Raw genomic sequence first — 16,350 nt, 5'->3', positions numbered from 1 at the left:
TAACGGATCAACGCCTTGAATTCGGATGAATTCGCGACGAACTGGGAGGATCTTTGGAAATTATTTACTGCCCTGTTGGAGATCGTTCGCCGAATGGAATTCTCTTGTAACTCGCGTCCGCGCCCATGCGTTCTCGAGACGAGATTTAGGAGGCGTATATTCTTACGTAAACCCCTTCCACGAAGATCGCGCTCGTTATTTTATATTTCCTGGCGAAGCTTCCTCGTCGACCGAAAATGGGATTTAATCTTGACTCGTTACTCGTCGCTGTTCCCTTTCACTCCTCCGGAGAAAGTTATTTTTCCAATTGACCATCGGGCAACAACGATTCGAGGATTAGAAGAGAGCAGCATATGGCGAGGTAACGATGCGCGTAACGCGACAGATGTTACCTCGAACCGCGTCATTCCTTTCCATTTATGGTATAAACCATTAGTACGTGTACACACATATACGTTTCTTTATTTACCTCAATTTCTCTCTTCGATAACGCATTAGATCGCCTCTAAAGATTGATATTTAACCAAGAGATATAACGAAATTATCGAGAAGAATTTAAAGATTTCTCCATTGATAGCTGATACGTACAGTCTTTCCTCGAGCTAGAAGAAACCGTTGTTGGTAAGAAGTTTTCGAACTCTGGGAAAACTCTAAATCCTCCTCGACGATGGGCTACTATTTAATTTTCCAGTAAAATCTCTCTCTCTCTCTCTCTCTTTCCATCGCTTCGGTTGATGGAAATCGTTGGACGAGCTCCCTTTTCCCGTAATCAGCTAAAGTTGAATAAAAGTGGACGGGTCGACGACGCAAAGTGGCCAACTCCCCGTTGTCTCGCGTGGAAAATTTCGATCGACGCGCGCGCATACACACACACACACACACACACACACTTGGACACGCTTCGTCGCGGAAAATTTCATTTTACGGCGAGCAAAGGCCAACGCGCGGCCTTCTTCCACCCCTTTATCGCTGCCCGCCATGCGCCTCGATCGTAAAATATCGAGGACCGTTGGTTGGATCGCGAAAATACGAGCAAAAGGTGGAACGAACTGTCTGACTATCTCGTCTACAATATATATATATATATTGATACATATATAGTCTCTCCATAACTCGATCATTCTATGATCGTTTTACGAGGTTGCATAGAGAACGATCCGTGCGAGATATACATATCGCGCAACTCTACCTTATCGAGAATCAACCAACGAGTCCAATCCTCGTAATTCTCGCGCGGCAATGTCTCTTCTTTTTATCGAGATGGATTAATAGGTGTATACGTGTTCGTATAAGAGGATTTCACGAAATGGAACCGTGTACACGCTTTGAATTGTGAATTTTTCTTCGATTCAACCGAATAGTTGACAGAAATGGCGCTGGAAGAAGTGAAACAGTGATGTTTCGATGGATATTGTAAATTTGCGAAAGCGATAATTATCCTCTGGGACAACGAGATCTACGAAAAATTGTTCTCAGATGATTGCAAGATCGATTTGGAATCATTATTGAGTTTTAATCTCTGTTTCGAATGTGAATGGTTTCGGTTTTCGACTTTTTAACGAAAGGCTATACCTCGTAGGAGAGAAGAGAGAGAGAAGATATTCTCGGTCCCCTTGATCGACCAGTCGGAAACGAGACGTACACCATATGGCAATTTCAACCGCGTATGTCTCCTCCTGGAAGGCTTACTATTTTTAGGGGGTCGGCCTCTCACGAGGAAATCGGCTTCACGTGGCCGCGTTGATAATCTCGTTACAAATGAATCTTAACTCTTCTTTCTACGACGCCTGATAAATTTAAATAGGTGACGAAGAATGAAAGATCGATTCAAGAGGCAGGGATACAAAATCGTGGACATCGTGAAAAATTTGAAATCACTTTGAACATCTTTTTCTAATTTCGTTAATAATTTAATATTACAATTGTATCGAATGAAATTTTTTTTATACTTTGATTTTATAAAAGATTGATATCAGAGTCTCGTTATCCCTTGCAGACAGATTGCGTCATTTCTGATACAATTTTATCAAAATTGGTTGGTGCGCCAAAATTCTCGAAAATCTGGAAACGGAGAAATTTTTCTCCGCGCTACAAAGCGAAGATATTTGGATCTTCCGCAAAAATTTTCTCCAACTTGGAAGCTAGCGAATTTCAGTTTCACGCTGAGCTTGCTTCCTCCTCTTGCCTAGGAACCTGTCCATTTCCCTCGAATCGTGTGACGAGGGTTAAGCTCACGCCAGATGGAACGTTGTGAAATTTATTATTCCGCATTCGACGTAACCGAACCGCGTTGGCGGTTACCGCCAATAAACTGAATATTCTTTGCACGCGATGGCTTTGACGGAAATTGGGTTTCGATGCTAACGAAAGTAATTACGTTAATGTACGTTCAATAATTGAAAATATTCAACGAGCCCTGAAAATATTATAAGCTAAATTTGGAATCGGGGGCGGTGCCAAAGCTATCGATACGACGAATTAATTAAATTTCACAAACAATAACGATAACCTGGGCAAAAAGAGAGAGAGAAAAAGAGAGAAGAAGAAAAAAAAAAAGAATACTCGAAGCGAGAAGATGTGATATTTCGATCGCGTCGCATCAAACGCGTTGTTAAAAGAAAAAAAATTAGAGGATGTTATTAAATCTGTATCTCGATGCAGGATATGGTTCGAAAACGTAATTCTTGTATCTCGTAGCGGTCGCGAACAAGCTTTCGTTTCCTGCAAACTCGTTACAAAAAATGCTATTATATCTTGAACAGGTTCTTGAAGAGAGTTCTTGAAGAGCTCTTTCGAGAACTTCCGTTCCTTCGACGCGACCAAAAGAAACCGTAAATATTTTCGAAAGAACGAAAGAAGAGAAAAAAAACTTAAATATTAATATTCTTAGGAAAAAATCTATCACCAATTTGCAACCTAACTTTCTATCTTTTTATACATCCCTTCGAACAAAATTATTCCCATCTACGAACAAAATCTGAAAATTAAAATTACACAGTTCCAGTAATTAATTTCTAACTTCCAAAGTTCTTCGATGAAAAGAAACGGTAAATATTTTCGAAAGAATGAAAGAACAAATGATACAATTCTTAAAAAAAAATCAATTTCTAACTACATCCTCTTCGAACGAAATTATTCTACAAACAAAATCTGAAAATTAAAATTACACGCGCAGTAATTAATTTCCAACCAAAAATGAAAGTTCTTCGACGAAAAGAAATCGTAAATATTTTCGAAAGAATGAAAGAACGGATGATAGAAGAGGAATACTTTGCGATATTCGTACAGTTCTTAAAAAAAATCTAAACCAATTTTTAACTTCTACATCTTCTACATCCCCTTCAAACGAAATTATTCTACAAACAAAATCTGAAAATTAAAATTACACAGTTCCACGAGCAATAATTAATTTCCAACCAAAAATGAAAGTTCTTCGACGAAAAGAAATCGTAAATATTTTCGAAAGAACGAAAGAACGGATGATACAGTTCTTAAAAAGAAATCTAAACCAATTTCTCCAAACTCTCCAACAATATACATACATATCTCTTCCAACGAAATTATTCCTATCTACGAACAAAATCTGAAAATTAAAATTACACAGTTTCACGCGCGTTGGTAATTAATTTCCAAGTTGCAAAGCGGAAGTTGTTGGACGGGTCCCTTTGCGATCGAGGATTTCGACAAGATATCTCGGGGTATCCTCGAAAGGAACGCGGAACGAGGGGAGAGGTTTCTAAAGAGAAGCACAGATATCACCAAGGTATACAACGATCGCGGGGAGTGGGGCTCAGATTCATTGGAAACTGGAGCATCTGGGGAAAAAAAAAGCGAGGAGAGACGTCTATGACGATAACCGTGCAGCTTAATCCTCTTGAGAGATTTCGAAACTGAATAGCAAGTGTGTATACACATTTATAGACACGTATCCTAGATTTGCCATTAAAGGGATTTCCATAATCAGCCGAGATACGTATCGTGCAAGTTGACTTAACGTGACGACAGATTCGACGATGGGAAACATATATATATATATAGAAAGAGAAAGAAAGAGAGAGAGGTGTATATCGGATAATGAGAGGCACGGTTTCGTCGAAGCCATAATTTCGAATATTCGAAACTGTGTCGAACCCGATGTCGAACGGATCGCTGGCAAAGCCCCTCGAGTCTTGTGGCATTTGGCCACAACAAGCACCGCGTAATACGAGGCGGGCAAACCATCGGAACAGGCTAGCGGGGGCTTTAGATACACCGTAAACACAGCTGTTAGCGGAGGGTATACCTAGACAGGGAACACGCGTAGATCAGGCCAAAGTTCTGGTTAAGTCACGTTTCAATTTTGGTGAACGTCTATGTTTAGGACGGAGGGATAGTTTGGGAGATAAGGGAAGAAACGTGAAAACAAAAATCGATATCGTGGATACCTTCGTTTGGAAACAATGGATTGCTGGTGAAATTGTGATGCGAAGTCAGATTTCTTTTTTACGAAATGATGTTTAATTTAATAAAGTTGATACTGAAATAGTTACTTAATGGATATGAAAATTTAAACGATAGAGAGATTTTTTTTTTAATTACGTAAGTTATTTCTAGAAAAATTTCTAAAAAAGGGGGTATTGTTGAAAATATCATAAAATATTTTGCGTGTAATTTATAATATTGAATATAAAGAAACAAAAGCATTCACAATTTTCAATGTATTTCCCGTATTTTTAACAATTTTTATTAATATCGAAATATAAATTTTGTATTTCCCTCCTTTATTTTAATTACAACATACAATTGTATAATAGTTCTGGGAATTAATAATTAAACGAATGAAATTTTTAAAACACGAAAAAGATTTCCTTGATACGAGCATGTACCTTCGAATACAACGTTCGAATTGAAGAATCGCGAGAAAAAGAGAAACGCGAGAATGTTGATCGAGCGAATTTGACGAAATCGTATTTCAGAAGAAGATTGATCGCTGCAAAGATTCACTGGCGAGTGTACAGGGGCGTATAATTTCAGTCTATATCGCGTATTATTCCGAATCGATTCTTATCGTCGACAAGCGACCGAATTGTTGCCACCGCCCGGTTTTACGACTCTAATAAACTACGCGAAACTGATACGAGGCCGACGATGGCCGTTCGTGCTACACTTTCACGTATCCACCGGTATCGATGCAATTTATACCCCGTTGCTGTTCGTTAGCCTGTACACGCGCCAACCATCATAAGTCTTCGTCGGTGGAAATCGATACATCGGCTGGGAATACGAGAGGATCGTGTGCGCGCCTCTCTCTCTTCCTCTCTCTCTTCTCCCTCTTTCTCCGCGTCTTAATATCGCGAGACAAAAGCGTGTAATTCGCCGCGCGAATCGATCCTCGAGATCGCGAAAGGGAATGGCGGATAATTTTACAAGTTTGCGCAACGATCGAACTCGAATTTTCCATCTTGTCGCACAATTGTCTCTCCTCCGTTCGAGGAAGCACAGCGTCAAAGGTGCGGCACCCACCCTTCGATCGAAGCAACGAGGCTTGCCCATTGAAATCCAATGAACCGAGGAAGCGTCGCGACGTTCGCACGGAGGAGCGGCACTCGAAACACAGTGCAGGTGTCATCCCCTTTGTCCTGGATAGTCGATTTCTAAATAAAGTCTCGCGCCCTTTGCCTCGAGGACCTCCTCCTCTCTCGTCGAAAGCCAGATCTTTACTCGTTCGATAATTCTCATCGTTGTTGAGCGCGATGAAAATCGAGAGAAAATTGGAAATTGGAAAATTTTCAGGGGCGGGACGACGCCGTGGCAATGCAGCGCCGTTTTCTTTGAAAATTTACTGCAAATGGATGTGTTTATTCAAGGCGAAAAAAAAACTTGCACGCGAAATTTTGTTCGCGGAATACAAGGACCAGCGTTTCTTATCTTATCTCGGTTATAGTTGAATTACAATCGAATTTTTAATCACATTGAATGTGATTAGTTGATTCGAGAAGAATAATCGGTTTATAGAAATAAATATCGATACAGAAGAATGTTAAAAAAATATTTTCCCCCATCAATCGCGTGAATCGATAATAACTTTTCGATTGGAAAGAGAACGATAACAAACGTAACAAACGTTTGAAAATAAATTCAATGAAAAAAAAAAAGAAAAAAAATTCGAAGCAAGAAAATAATATCCTCGTGATATCCCTTTTCCCATCTCCGACTTCTCTTCATCGTCATGCAAAATGCGGTCATTATATCTTCGAGATATAACACGGGGAAACTGTACCCCCATCGAGGAGGAGAAACGAATTGGAAAATAAAGGATGATAAATTTCACGGACGAACGCGAGCGTTTGCTGCGAACAAGCGGGGAAGATTAAAGGAGGTTTCCAGGGGAAAATATAAATTTGATAATAGAACATTTTATCGGGAGTTCAGCCGAGTAATTTTAATTTTCTCCAACTGAGCCCGGCCAACAGGGGCGAAATATTTAAAAGGATTATCTATTATGAACGTTTAATGGCCTGGACGAGAATTTTTTTTTTCTTTCTTTCTTTCTTTTTTCCTTTTTTCTTTTTTTTCTTTTTTTTTTTTATCCCTCGTGAAACATAAAATGTTTCCACTTTTCAGTCCCGAGTAATTTATAATGAATTTCGCGTAACGTGTTTAACAGCGTGGTTCATAGACTTCAAAGAGACCTGGGACTAATAATTTTCGATAGAAACGTAGGACCAAAAATACATAAGAGGTCTTGAAATTATTACCGCCAACGATATAAATTTTACGATAAGAGGAAAAAAATTCAAACTGTCCAACTAATAATAATAATAACAATAAACGAAAGCCAAGCCAAATATAATATTAAGAGATAGCGACTCGAGCCACGAGCTCTTCCACTTTCCACACCTGTCTCTCCTTTCACCGACGAAGAACGCCTTCATCCTCTAACCGTGAATTCTTTCACGCTCCATTGGTATTCGATGTTTCACCTCCGAATGCCTGCCGACTCGCGATATTTGCTCCCCGCGTTAACACTTATATTCGCATAAAATTAGACACGGCCGTTTTATGCCACGATGACTCGATGAGGCTCGGATAATACTCGGACGCTACACGGGTCCGGACACATACGATTTTCACGATTCAAACGATTCGATCGAGAATATCTAGCGCACACAGTTATGGTGCTATATGGCGCGTGGCCTGGCATTGCAAACGCTACACAAACGGACTTTGCTTTCATCCAAAATGCATCGCGAAACCGTCTCAATTAAACGATCAATCCGTGTTTTCATCACGGAACGTATAACCGTATATCCGTCGGTGTGTTTTTTTGTAACCGGATCCCTGTCGCCAATTAATTCGAGCCGGGGATATACGTGCATCTGCATACATAATTTTGGCCGCAATACATCAAAATCAAGCGAAGATTAATCGAGATGCACACTGTCAGGGACAGCAGGTGGCCAATACGTGTACAACCGTGTACACACGGCACGATCGATCGCCACGGTAGATCGATTCCGATTCGTCGCGATTCCGATAAGTAAGCAGAAAAAATATTTTTTCAGGCTTGGAAAGGACGTCTACCTCTGTCGCTTTGTAAGGGCGCATGTACAATTTACAAAATATCGACGTTCGAAGGGGTTGAGCGAGGCCGATGCCGTATTGCCCTCGAGTTGATTTTGTCGATGCAAATTATACGAAAAAATTAAATTAAATTAACGCAGTTATTTCTGTCAACAATAAGTTTGGAAAACTTGAACGAAATTGAAATTCTTTGAGAAAAATTACAATCTTTTTCACACGAATTCCATCTGGAATTTTTCTTTCGAAAGTAATTTTGCAACTTTTTTTAGTAATGTGAATTATTTTGATAATTGAATAAAGAGAGAAAAATAACATTGACCCGCAAAACGCAACAATTAAATATATCTAAATCATTTACAATCATTTCGAAAACTGAATACATTTGGACATAAACATCTCGCAAAATAGAGACTTTGACCAATAAACATCCGGAACGAATTTCACCGAATCTCCAAACCGCCGAAATTATTATAACAAAAGCAACGTTTCCACCCCTTCCCCCAATTTCGCGGGCGAAACCATAGGTTAATCGAATTCTCGTCGAATTCTGGCTCCCATTTTCGCGCGATATCCGGCGTCCTGGCGGATCCTCGAGCGATCTAGGGGTCGCGGGGCGCGCATTAGAGATACGCGCGTGAGAATCACAGCGGAATTAATCGAGTCATAATTCGTAGGTCGGCCGGCTGTGTATCGCCGACTGTGGACAATGGGGCTGCGTGCGTGCACCCATCCAGATATGCATGGCTCCAGAGAGAGAGAGAGTGTGTGTGTGTGTGGGCTCATCGATATGTAAACGCGCGCGCGTACACGCGCGTACGTGCAGAAATGCATACGCCGTTGTCGCGCGTACGAGAGCGCTTCCGCGCATACGGACGAGGAGGGAGGATCGTCTCTCCCTCCCTTTGTTTCTCTCTCTCTCTCTCTCCTCTGTTCTTGATCGCGGAAATTTACGAGCGAGGCAGGGTGAACCCGATATGACGAGCGAGTTCGAGTCAGAAGAGGTATTTTCTCGCGGATTCGATCGACACGCCCTTAACCGCCGACTTTATCTTGCCCATTTACATTATTATTTATCGAGGGAAATCGAAGAATCGGGGTTTCTTTTTCGTGGAAAATTTTGTTCGATTAAAATTTTATATATTTGGTTTTGTATAATATGGTTTTTTTTGTGATATTATTAAGTAAGGAGAGAGGTTGTTGAAAAGATATTTTAACTTGAGAAAAGAAAATGATGGATTAGTTTTAGAATTAGATTTTATAATTTCTTCTCGCCGTTCTTTTTTACATGTCAAAAAGAATCTTTCTTTTTTTTTTCGATTCGATAATTGAGAAATTTGAAAGGGATAATCTCGACGAAGAATAATTTGCATTTGACAGTTTTTATAAATATTCGATCAATATTCGTATCTTGGGGTAAAATTGATAAATAAAATGGTTTTTAATAATACCGTCATTTTTACCGTTATTATTATCTCGTTACATCGCTTATACCCTGTCCAGAGTAACAATGGGCAAATAATCCGCTATTTGCATCTGGAGCGGAATAAAAAAAAAAAAAAAAAAGGGGGGAAGAAATAAACGAGAGTTGCGAAACAAGCTGCACGCCATTAGTTCCATGAAAATCCTTTTCTTCCTCTTTTTTTTTTTCCCCTCCCCGATCCCTCTTCCCCCTCCCCCTTCCCCTTCGTTGCGATAATACATAACATGGTTTTAATTACTGTTTGCCTGGGCTGCCGGCATTCCCAGATTTATCGCGATACACATTGTCCGTAAATCGATCAATTATTCCGGAACAATGCAAGAATACGACGTTAATTGCGACTCCCATCGGAACAACATGTCATGGGATGAAATTCACGGCCGACGGAATCGCTAATGGAGGAGTCCTTTAAAAACGGCCAATAAAAGAATACGAAAGCAATTTATCGAACGTCTGGTGATGACAGCCCGCGAGAGTTAATCGAGCTCAAATCGGTTACATAGAGTCCATAGAGTTAATGTCGTCTCGTGGCCAACCTTCTCGAAAAAAATCTCCCTTATTAATCCGATCCATTGAACACGTTTTACCCGTCAACGCCGTTCTAATAATCGCGAAATTCGCAATTTTTCCTTCGCTTCGAGATTCCTCACCGTTTCCGTAATGAACTACCACCATCACTCGTGGATACACGTACGCGCGAACAATTAAAAGAATTCAGTATGAAATTTCGTATTGCCACAGCGAAAAATCGATTAACAACGTCACGATCACCACGTTGAACGGATCCCGGGTGAAAATTAATTTACAACGTCCTTGAAACGAAAGGCCAAGGGGAGGGGGGAAAAAGTCGAAAACGAAATCTCGTTAAGAGCTCGAGGCTCGCGCGTACTAGCACGCGTGCTACAATTTATTGCATCTTTCTTGCGCGTTAAAGCGTACTATGAACCGCATACCTAATGCTCGGTTCCCAGCTCGGTTGGATCATAAATCGTGCGAGCCTCTCCCTCTCCTCCCCACCAGTTTCTTACGCGGAGTCTCTCGTCTGTCTCGAGATCGCGCGCGACGAGGCAACGACTTCCAACCACGCGATACCACGCTGGCTACCCTTCTTCTCAACGATAATTTCCTCCCAAATTCCTTCCACCTGAATTTTTGACGGATTATCTATCCTTTGAGAAAAGGACAAGAATTTTACGAGTTATCGAAAGACACGAATATCCACTTCGAGATGAATCGATACGAGTATAAGTGAATTCTGCGGAAACTTTGGATTGGAGACGTAATTAGAGACGTAGGATGAACGCGAGAACAGAAGCTGGCAGCTATTTTCTATCGGCGCATCGCGGTTCGCCGATCATAACACGGTCTGTTTACACGCTTCGTCGAAGTTCGCCGTGGGCGAAAATTTGCAAAGTTGGGAAATCGCCGGTGTAGGCGAGATTATGGAAGCGGCAAATGGAATACCGTGGCAACGAACACCATTGGAAACGAGTGAAAGAGGCTTTCCCCGTAATGGTGATTCGGTGTACATCGCGATCGAGATAAAGAGGAAATCGAACGTATCTCGGTTAATTCCGACTTGTAATTATTGGAAGAACCACTGACTCGACAATATATATATATATATATGTATATACAAACGTATCGAACGGCAAACGTAATTATTGGTTTGCTGTCAACCGTATCTCTCCAATGAAGCTTATCTCGGATCGAATTAAAACGGTCTGGTTACCGCTATCGAAACGCGATATTTATGAAACGATTCCCAATGACATGGTCGATCCGCCGAAATCCCGGGGTCGGATTCGAATCACGATCGAGATGCTGGAATCGATAAGACTAATAAAGATCGCTCTCAACTGCTCGACTCCGTGACTCGCGATTCAATTTTACTTTATCACCGCGTGGCAGGTGTGACAGATTGTTGAGAGACAAAACGGAGATGGGGGGGGGGGGGATCAGAAATGAGCGATTAAACGCGTAAAACATTAACGTAAGTAAAGAGCGAGGAAGGCAATAAAAGTCGTTTTGTCATCACTCACCGCTTTCGCTAACTCGTAATCTCCCTTCCTGAGCAGCTCCATCAGCCTCTGCCGCTCCATCTCCTCTTTCGTCACGTACACCTTGCTCTCCTTATACCTCGCGTTCTGCACGTTCTCGTAATTGTCGCACAAAACGTTGTGGTACCCCATCGCTCTCTGCTGACCGACATGCTCGATGATCTTTCCAAACGCGTCACTACAACCAACACCAACACCAACACCAACACCGACACTACCACCACCACCAACGTGCTCCACCGAATCCTTGGGCAAATCTTGCTCGAACTGAAGATTCTTCACCAACACTTCGTTCACCACGGAGCCGCGCTCCTCCATTTCCCTCGAGCTAGCCCTCTCCTTCTCGCTCTCCCATCTATCGACCTTCTGGCAACCGACCTCCTTGGCATCCTCCTTTTGAAATCTTGCCTCCATTGTTCGATGATCGGGCATCTCGTTCGATCCGAGACACGCGTCTTCGACCTTGAACTTTGCCGCCTGCCTTTCACTCTCAAGCTCGTCCACGGGGATAGTGGCGGTGGATAGATCGCTGTTCTCCCGCGTGTGACACGGTTCGCCTCTGTCGGCCTGGTTCCCGGAATCGTAAGGGAGAATCTCCGCGTCGTGGACGATCCTCGGCGGCGGCTCCTCGGCAGCGGCGATCTCCCGTTTTTCCTGCTGTTCGTTGCACTCCGACAAACCAGTCGCGGCGGGTCGAGATTGCAGGCTCGCCTTAATGTCCTGGGGGGAACTGGATGAGCGAAACGTGACGAACGTCCTGCCAGCTTCGTTCCCTTGATCCGGCTTCGAACGCTGCGTCGTCAAACCTTCCTTCTTCTTCCTCTTTTTCCTCCTCTCCTGCGACCTACCGTTCGCCAGCCCTCGCTCGATCTTCGAGCATCGGCTCAACCCGATCTCTGGGTATCCGCAAACGGACGCTTCGCTCTTCTGATCGTCTTCCTCGATAGTCTCCAGGTGTTCGTACCGCAACTCACCGACCCGTTCGTAAACCTCCGCTTCCTCCTCTTCTTCTTCTTCTTCTTCCTCCTCCTCTTCTTCTTCTTCTTCCTCCTCTTCTTCCTCCTCTTCTTCCTCTTCCTCTTCGTCCTCCTTTTCGTTTCGTTGGGCGAGCACAACCACTTCTCCGGGAGGCGACTTGCGATCGGATCGACCGGCCGTCCCTCCTTCGCCGTAAGCAGAAACCTGCAAAGAAGGTCGAAGGATCGATTGGAGGTCATCCACGTGAATCACCTGGGGCTGAAGACTGCGCTCGTAAATCTTCTCCACCGCGTGATTCGGCGAGGAGTAGTGGGATCTCGCTGGCGACTTGTCAGCGGGACCGTTGCCCGCCGACCTCGACTTGGCCGAGTTCTGCTCGTTCAATTGTTGCAACGCCGCGTAAACCCGACTGTTCGGTTTGAACGTGGATCGAGGGGAGCCGATCGGCGACCGTTTCGCAGCCCGGTCGTCCTTCCCCTCCTGGCAGCAAGGGATCTGATCCCTCCTCGGGAGAACCGGCGGCTTTCTAGCTTCCGGCGGGGCGAGGCCGGCTTGGAGATTCCTCGGCTTCGTGACGCGGGATTCCTGGTGACCTTGGAGGGTCCGCACGCGGGCGCCAACCGCGCCGTAAACCACCGTGGTAGCGGCCTCCTGCCTCGTCTGTTGATCCATTCTCTTGTCCTGCACGGGATAGCACCTCCTAGTCTCGCCCGACTCGCCACCACCACCCGTAACCCTGTGGATAATATCCCGCGTGGGCCGATCAGCGCCGCTCCTCGCAGCCTCGATCGATTTACAGGCAACATCGGCTGGTTTATCACCAGCCGTTCGCGATGAATCGGTCGTGAGAGCCGGCCGCCTACTTTCTCCGTCCTTATTTGGCGAGATCGGCTCGCCTTGGTCACCAAGGTTGGCCGGGCCCTTGGAGATGCCGCTCCCTCCTCTGCTCCCTCTCTGGCCTGTCTCTTCCTTAACGAGCGGCCGCGCCGCGCTTTGATCGTGGCTCTGCGACCGCTTGAACGACGCTTTCCTGCACGGGATAACCGAGCACGACGACGTGGACGCCGATGTTGTCGAACCACCGGTAACGCCGCTTCCCACCACCCCAGATATCCTCCCGTGGATATCGGACTCGTTTCTCGTCTTTACCAAATTCGTCGTCGTCGTCGGCCTGGCGTCGGCCGCGTTTCTCGCGCGACAGTTCTTTTCGCCCTGGCAAAATTGCGCCTGCTCCCCCCCGCTGTTATCCGCTTGGCTCGCCTCGCCGTTGCCCGACGAGTCCAGTCCTCGCCTCGACCTGAAGCTCGAGCCCAACGGGCCCCTCTGCGGAATCCTCGAGGCGGCGGTCGAAGGGCTCATGTCCCTCGTTCTACCGATCGCGCCGCAGCCCGACGCGCTGAAGCCGTAATCCTGCTGCTTGCCGCCGCTCCTTCCGTTCTTCGAAGCGAGATACTCCTTGTACGTCCCCCTGCTCGTGTTCACGCCAACGTTCACCTTGTCGGCGCTCGCCTTGCGCTCCGCCTTCTTCTCCGCCCGGCTGAGATCGTCGTAACTCGACGAGGTCCCGTTCGACTTGTCCCTGCCCTCGTCGATCGATCTCGACCTCGAGTCTTGCCTGTACCTCCTCTGACTCTTCTGGTCCGCGCTGCTGTTCGACCTGGTCAACGCTTTCTCCCGCGCCCCGACCGTGAAATTCTGGCTCTGCGTCTGGTTCAACCACTCGTCCACCCTCTTCTGCACCTCCCCCTTGCGAAGCAACACCTCCGGGACACCTCTCGCCCGGCCGGGGTCCACGGTCACGGGCACGCAAGACGAGGGCCGAGGCCCGTCCTCGATCGGCGACTGCGGGACCGCGTGCCTCGACGACTCCTTCTGTCTCGGCTGCTGGGCCGGTTGGCTCGCTCTCGCCACCAGCTGCGACTTCTCCCGCGCAGCGAGGCACTTGGGCTGGATCCTGGACGCGGCCAACGCTCTCGACCTCTCCTGCTGCTGCTGCTTCTTCCGCTGGTCCATCATCACGGCCTCGAAGTTGGACACGCTTATGCTCCCGACGTCGCTCAGATCCGACGATCTCCCGTAATCGAGGTCCTCGTACTCGTCCAATATGTTGTTCACCGATTGCGTGTCGATCGAGCTGATGCTCTTCGACTTGTTCCTCGCCACGCTCTCGTCGCTGCTCGAGCAACCGTGATTCTGCATCCTGTCCCGGCTCCCTTGCCTGCTCGCCCTCTGATACTTCAACACGGCGTTCTCGTACCGTTGCAGAGGATTCTCCCCGCTCCCCTCGATCCCCTCGTTCCTCGAGCCGATCCTCCTTGGGCCGGGCGATCGCTTGTACTGCCTCTGCTGCTGCTGCTGCCCGACCGACATGCTCGCATTCCGTTCGAGCACCGTCGACGAGCAGCTCCTTCCCTCTTGATCGATCCTCCTCGACGGCCCACCGAACGTCCCGAAAGCGTGCGCTTCCTTCCGCGTCACCTCTCGCGCGCCGCGATCGTCCAGCCCCGCCACCGCTCCATCCTCGTCCGCGAACGGAATGTTCCCGCCACCGGTCAAACCCTTCGCGATTATTTCATCGTTCATTTTCTGGATCCTGCGTGTCTTCGCATCTTCGCTTAATCGTATCCTCGTTCAAACGTTTCTTCTTCCTTATCCTGCGAAAACGGACAACCGTGAATCGAAACGGCAAAGAAAGGTGAACGTTCTTACGATTAATCCGTGATAAGAAGTATATATCAATTGATAAATCGAATCGACGAGAATTCGAATCTCTTCGAATTTTTCCCAAGATTTTTGTGATTGTAATTGCAATGGTTTTTCTATCTCGTAAAAATATTGGACAGCGCGCTTCCGTAAAACGGTTCTCCCGTTTTAGGTTTCCGGCGGGCGCACACGTTCCACCAATGCGGAGGTATCCGGTAGTTGACCGATATCCGGTCGGAATTAATTCGGTTTTCGAAGCCTGGGACGCATTAGATATTGTAATGGCCGGCCACGTGCTCGTGCGTCGAATCGTTAAAGACCATAACGGCCGCTTGGAATTCAATATGCCCGGCCGACCGTTGCACGGTGAATATTGACTATCGTAGAAGTATATTTGTGCTCGCCTCGAATATTTATATCGCGGCGATTAAATTTTCTCGATTAATCGCGATTCACGGCCGCGGTGAAAAAAAATAAATCCTCGTTCTGAATCGACGTTTCGTAAATTCTTCGCTTTGATGTTTCGAGAAGATCGTTAAGGCGGGCGGTTTTGTCGATGATAAGATTAATTCGATCCCTTTCTTAAAGCGAGGCTGATGTTTATTTCGAGAGAAAATCGTGCAACTTTTATTTATCTCTACGTCGCTATATTCGTCGTTTCTCATTCCATTTTAACGGTTTGTTCCATTTCTCCTTATACGGGAAGATGAATCTAATGCTCGAAAGTGTGCATCGAATCGCGTTGAAACGTTATACTCGTTATAATACGAAATAAAATTTCCTCTGGTTCGAGGAGTAAATATACAAAAGAGTTTCTTACTCGAAGAAAGATTTCGATGAAATTCCCTTTTTCTCGAATTCATATTTTCAAAACGAAAATAGATATGGACAAACATATTGATATATTTTTACAAACGTTCGAATCAGAGTTACAAATTCGTTTAATTCAATCCTTTTCGATATTCCGCACGTTGCATTTTGCAATTTCTCCCGAATCGTTGATAAAAATCCTCTAAATCTACCCGTGAAAACAAATTTCTAATCTCGATAATAACCGATTTGGCGATTATTGCCAAATTCATTCCCGAATTCCACGAAGATTTCTTGCTTGTCTCGAAATTCGAAAGCGATTACGAAGGAATTTCGATTAAATGGCGAGCAGAGACGGATAAAAATCTGAAAGAATATCCCGGATAAATATCGAAACGTGGCGCCCTCCCCCGAGATATAAGTTTCAATTCGGAAGATGACGTGCAGCGTAAATTGAATTAAAGCAACGTCCCATCAGAGTATTAGAGGCGCGCTCCACGCGATTCTAACGTTTCCCACGCGGCCTCGCCTCAAGGATCTCTCGGCCAGAGTTCTACTTTTAGATCTGTTCGTCGAGATATCGGCCGTGGGCCACCGCGTAGCCGCGAGATTCGTGCGTCAAGAGAGAGAGAGAGAGAGATTCCTGCTGCTCGCCCATGGCCTCCTTCCTTCTCTCTCTCCTCTCTCTCTGAAATTGACCCACAATTAAGATGTCGGCCGCGTGCTGGCTCGAAAATGTGAGACGCTGATGTACAG

At 45.4% G+C, this 16,350-nt stretch overlaps 1 protein-coding gene across 2 annotated transcripts in view; it reads right to left on the bottom strand.

Annotated features, from left to right (window-relative positions):
* LOC100576196 overlaps positions 1 to 16,350 on the bottom strand; it is a 159,232-nt gene that overhangs the window by 132,561 nt on the left and 10,321 nt on the right. For both annotated transcript variants that reach the window (XM_006565581.3, XM_006565579.3), the window contains one exon: positions 11,086 to 14,735. In XM_006565581.3, coding sequence (XP_006565644.2) covers positions 11,086 to 14,664 — 3,579 coding nt within the window. In that variant the 5' untranslated portion in view covers positions 14,665 to 14,735. The remainder of the gene's footprint in view (positions 1 to 11,085; positions 14,736 to 16,350) is intronic.

Source organism: Apis mellifera, linkage group LG5, assembly GCF_003254395.2.
Source record: "Apis mellifera strain DH4 linkage group LG5, Amel_HAv3.1, whole genome shotgun sequence".
In the NCBI taxonomy this organism is placed as follows: domain Eukaryota; kingdom Metazoa; phylum Arthropoda; class Insecta; order Hymenoptera; family Apidae; genus Apis; species Apis mellifera.
Note: the sequence above shows the minus strand (reverse complement) of the source record. Positions and strands in the feature narration are given on the sequence as shown.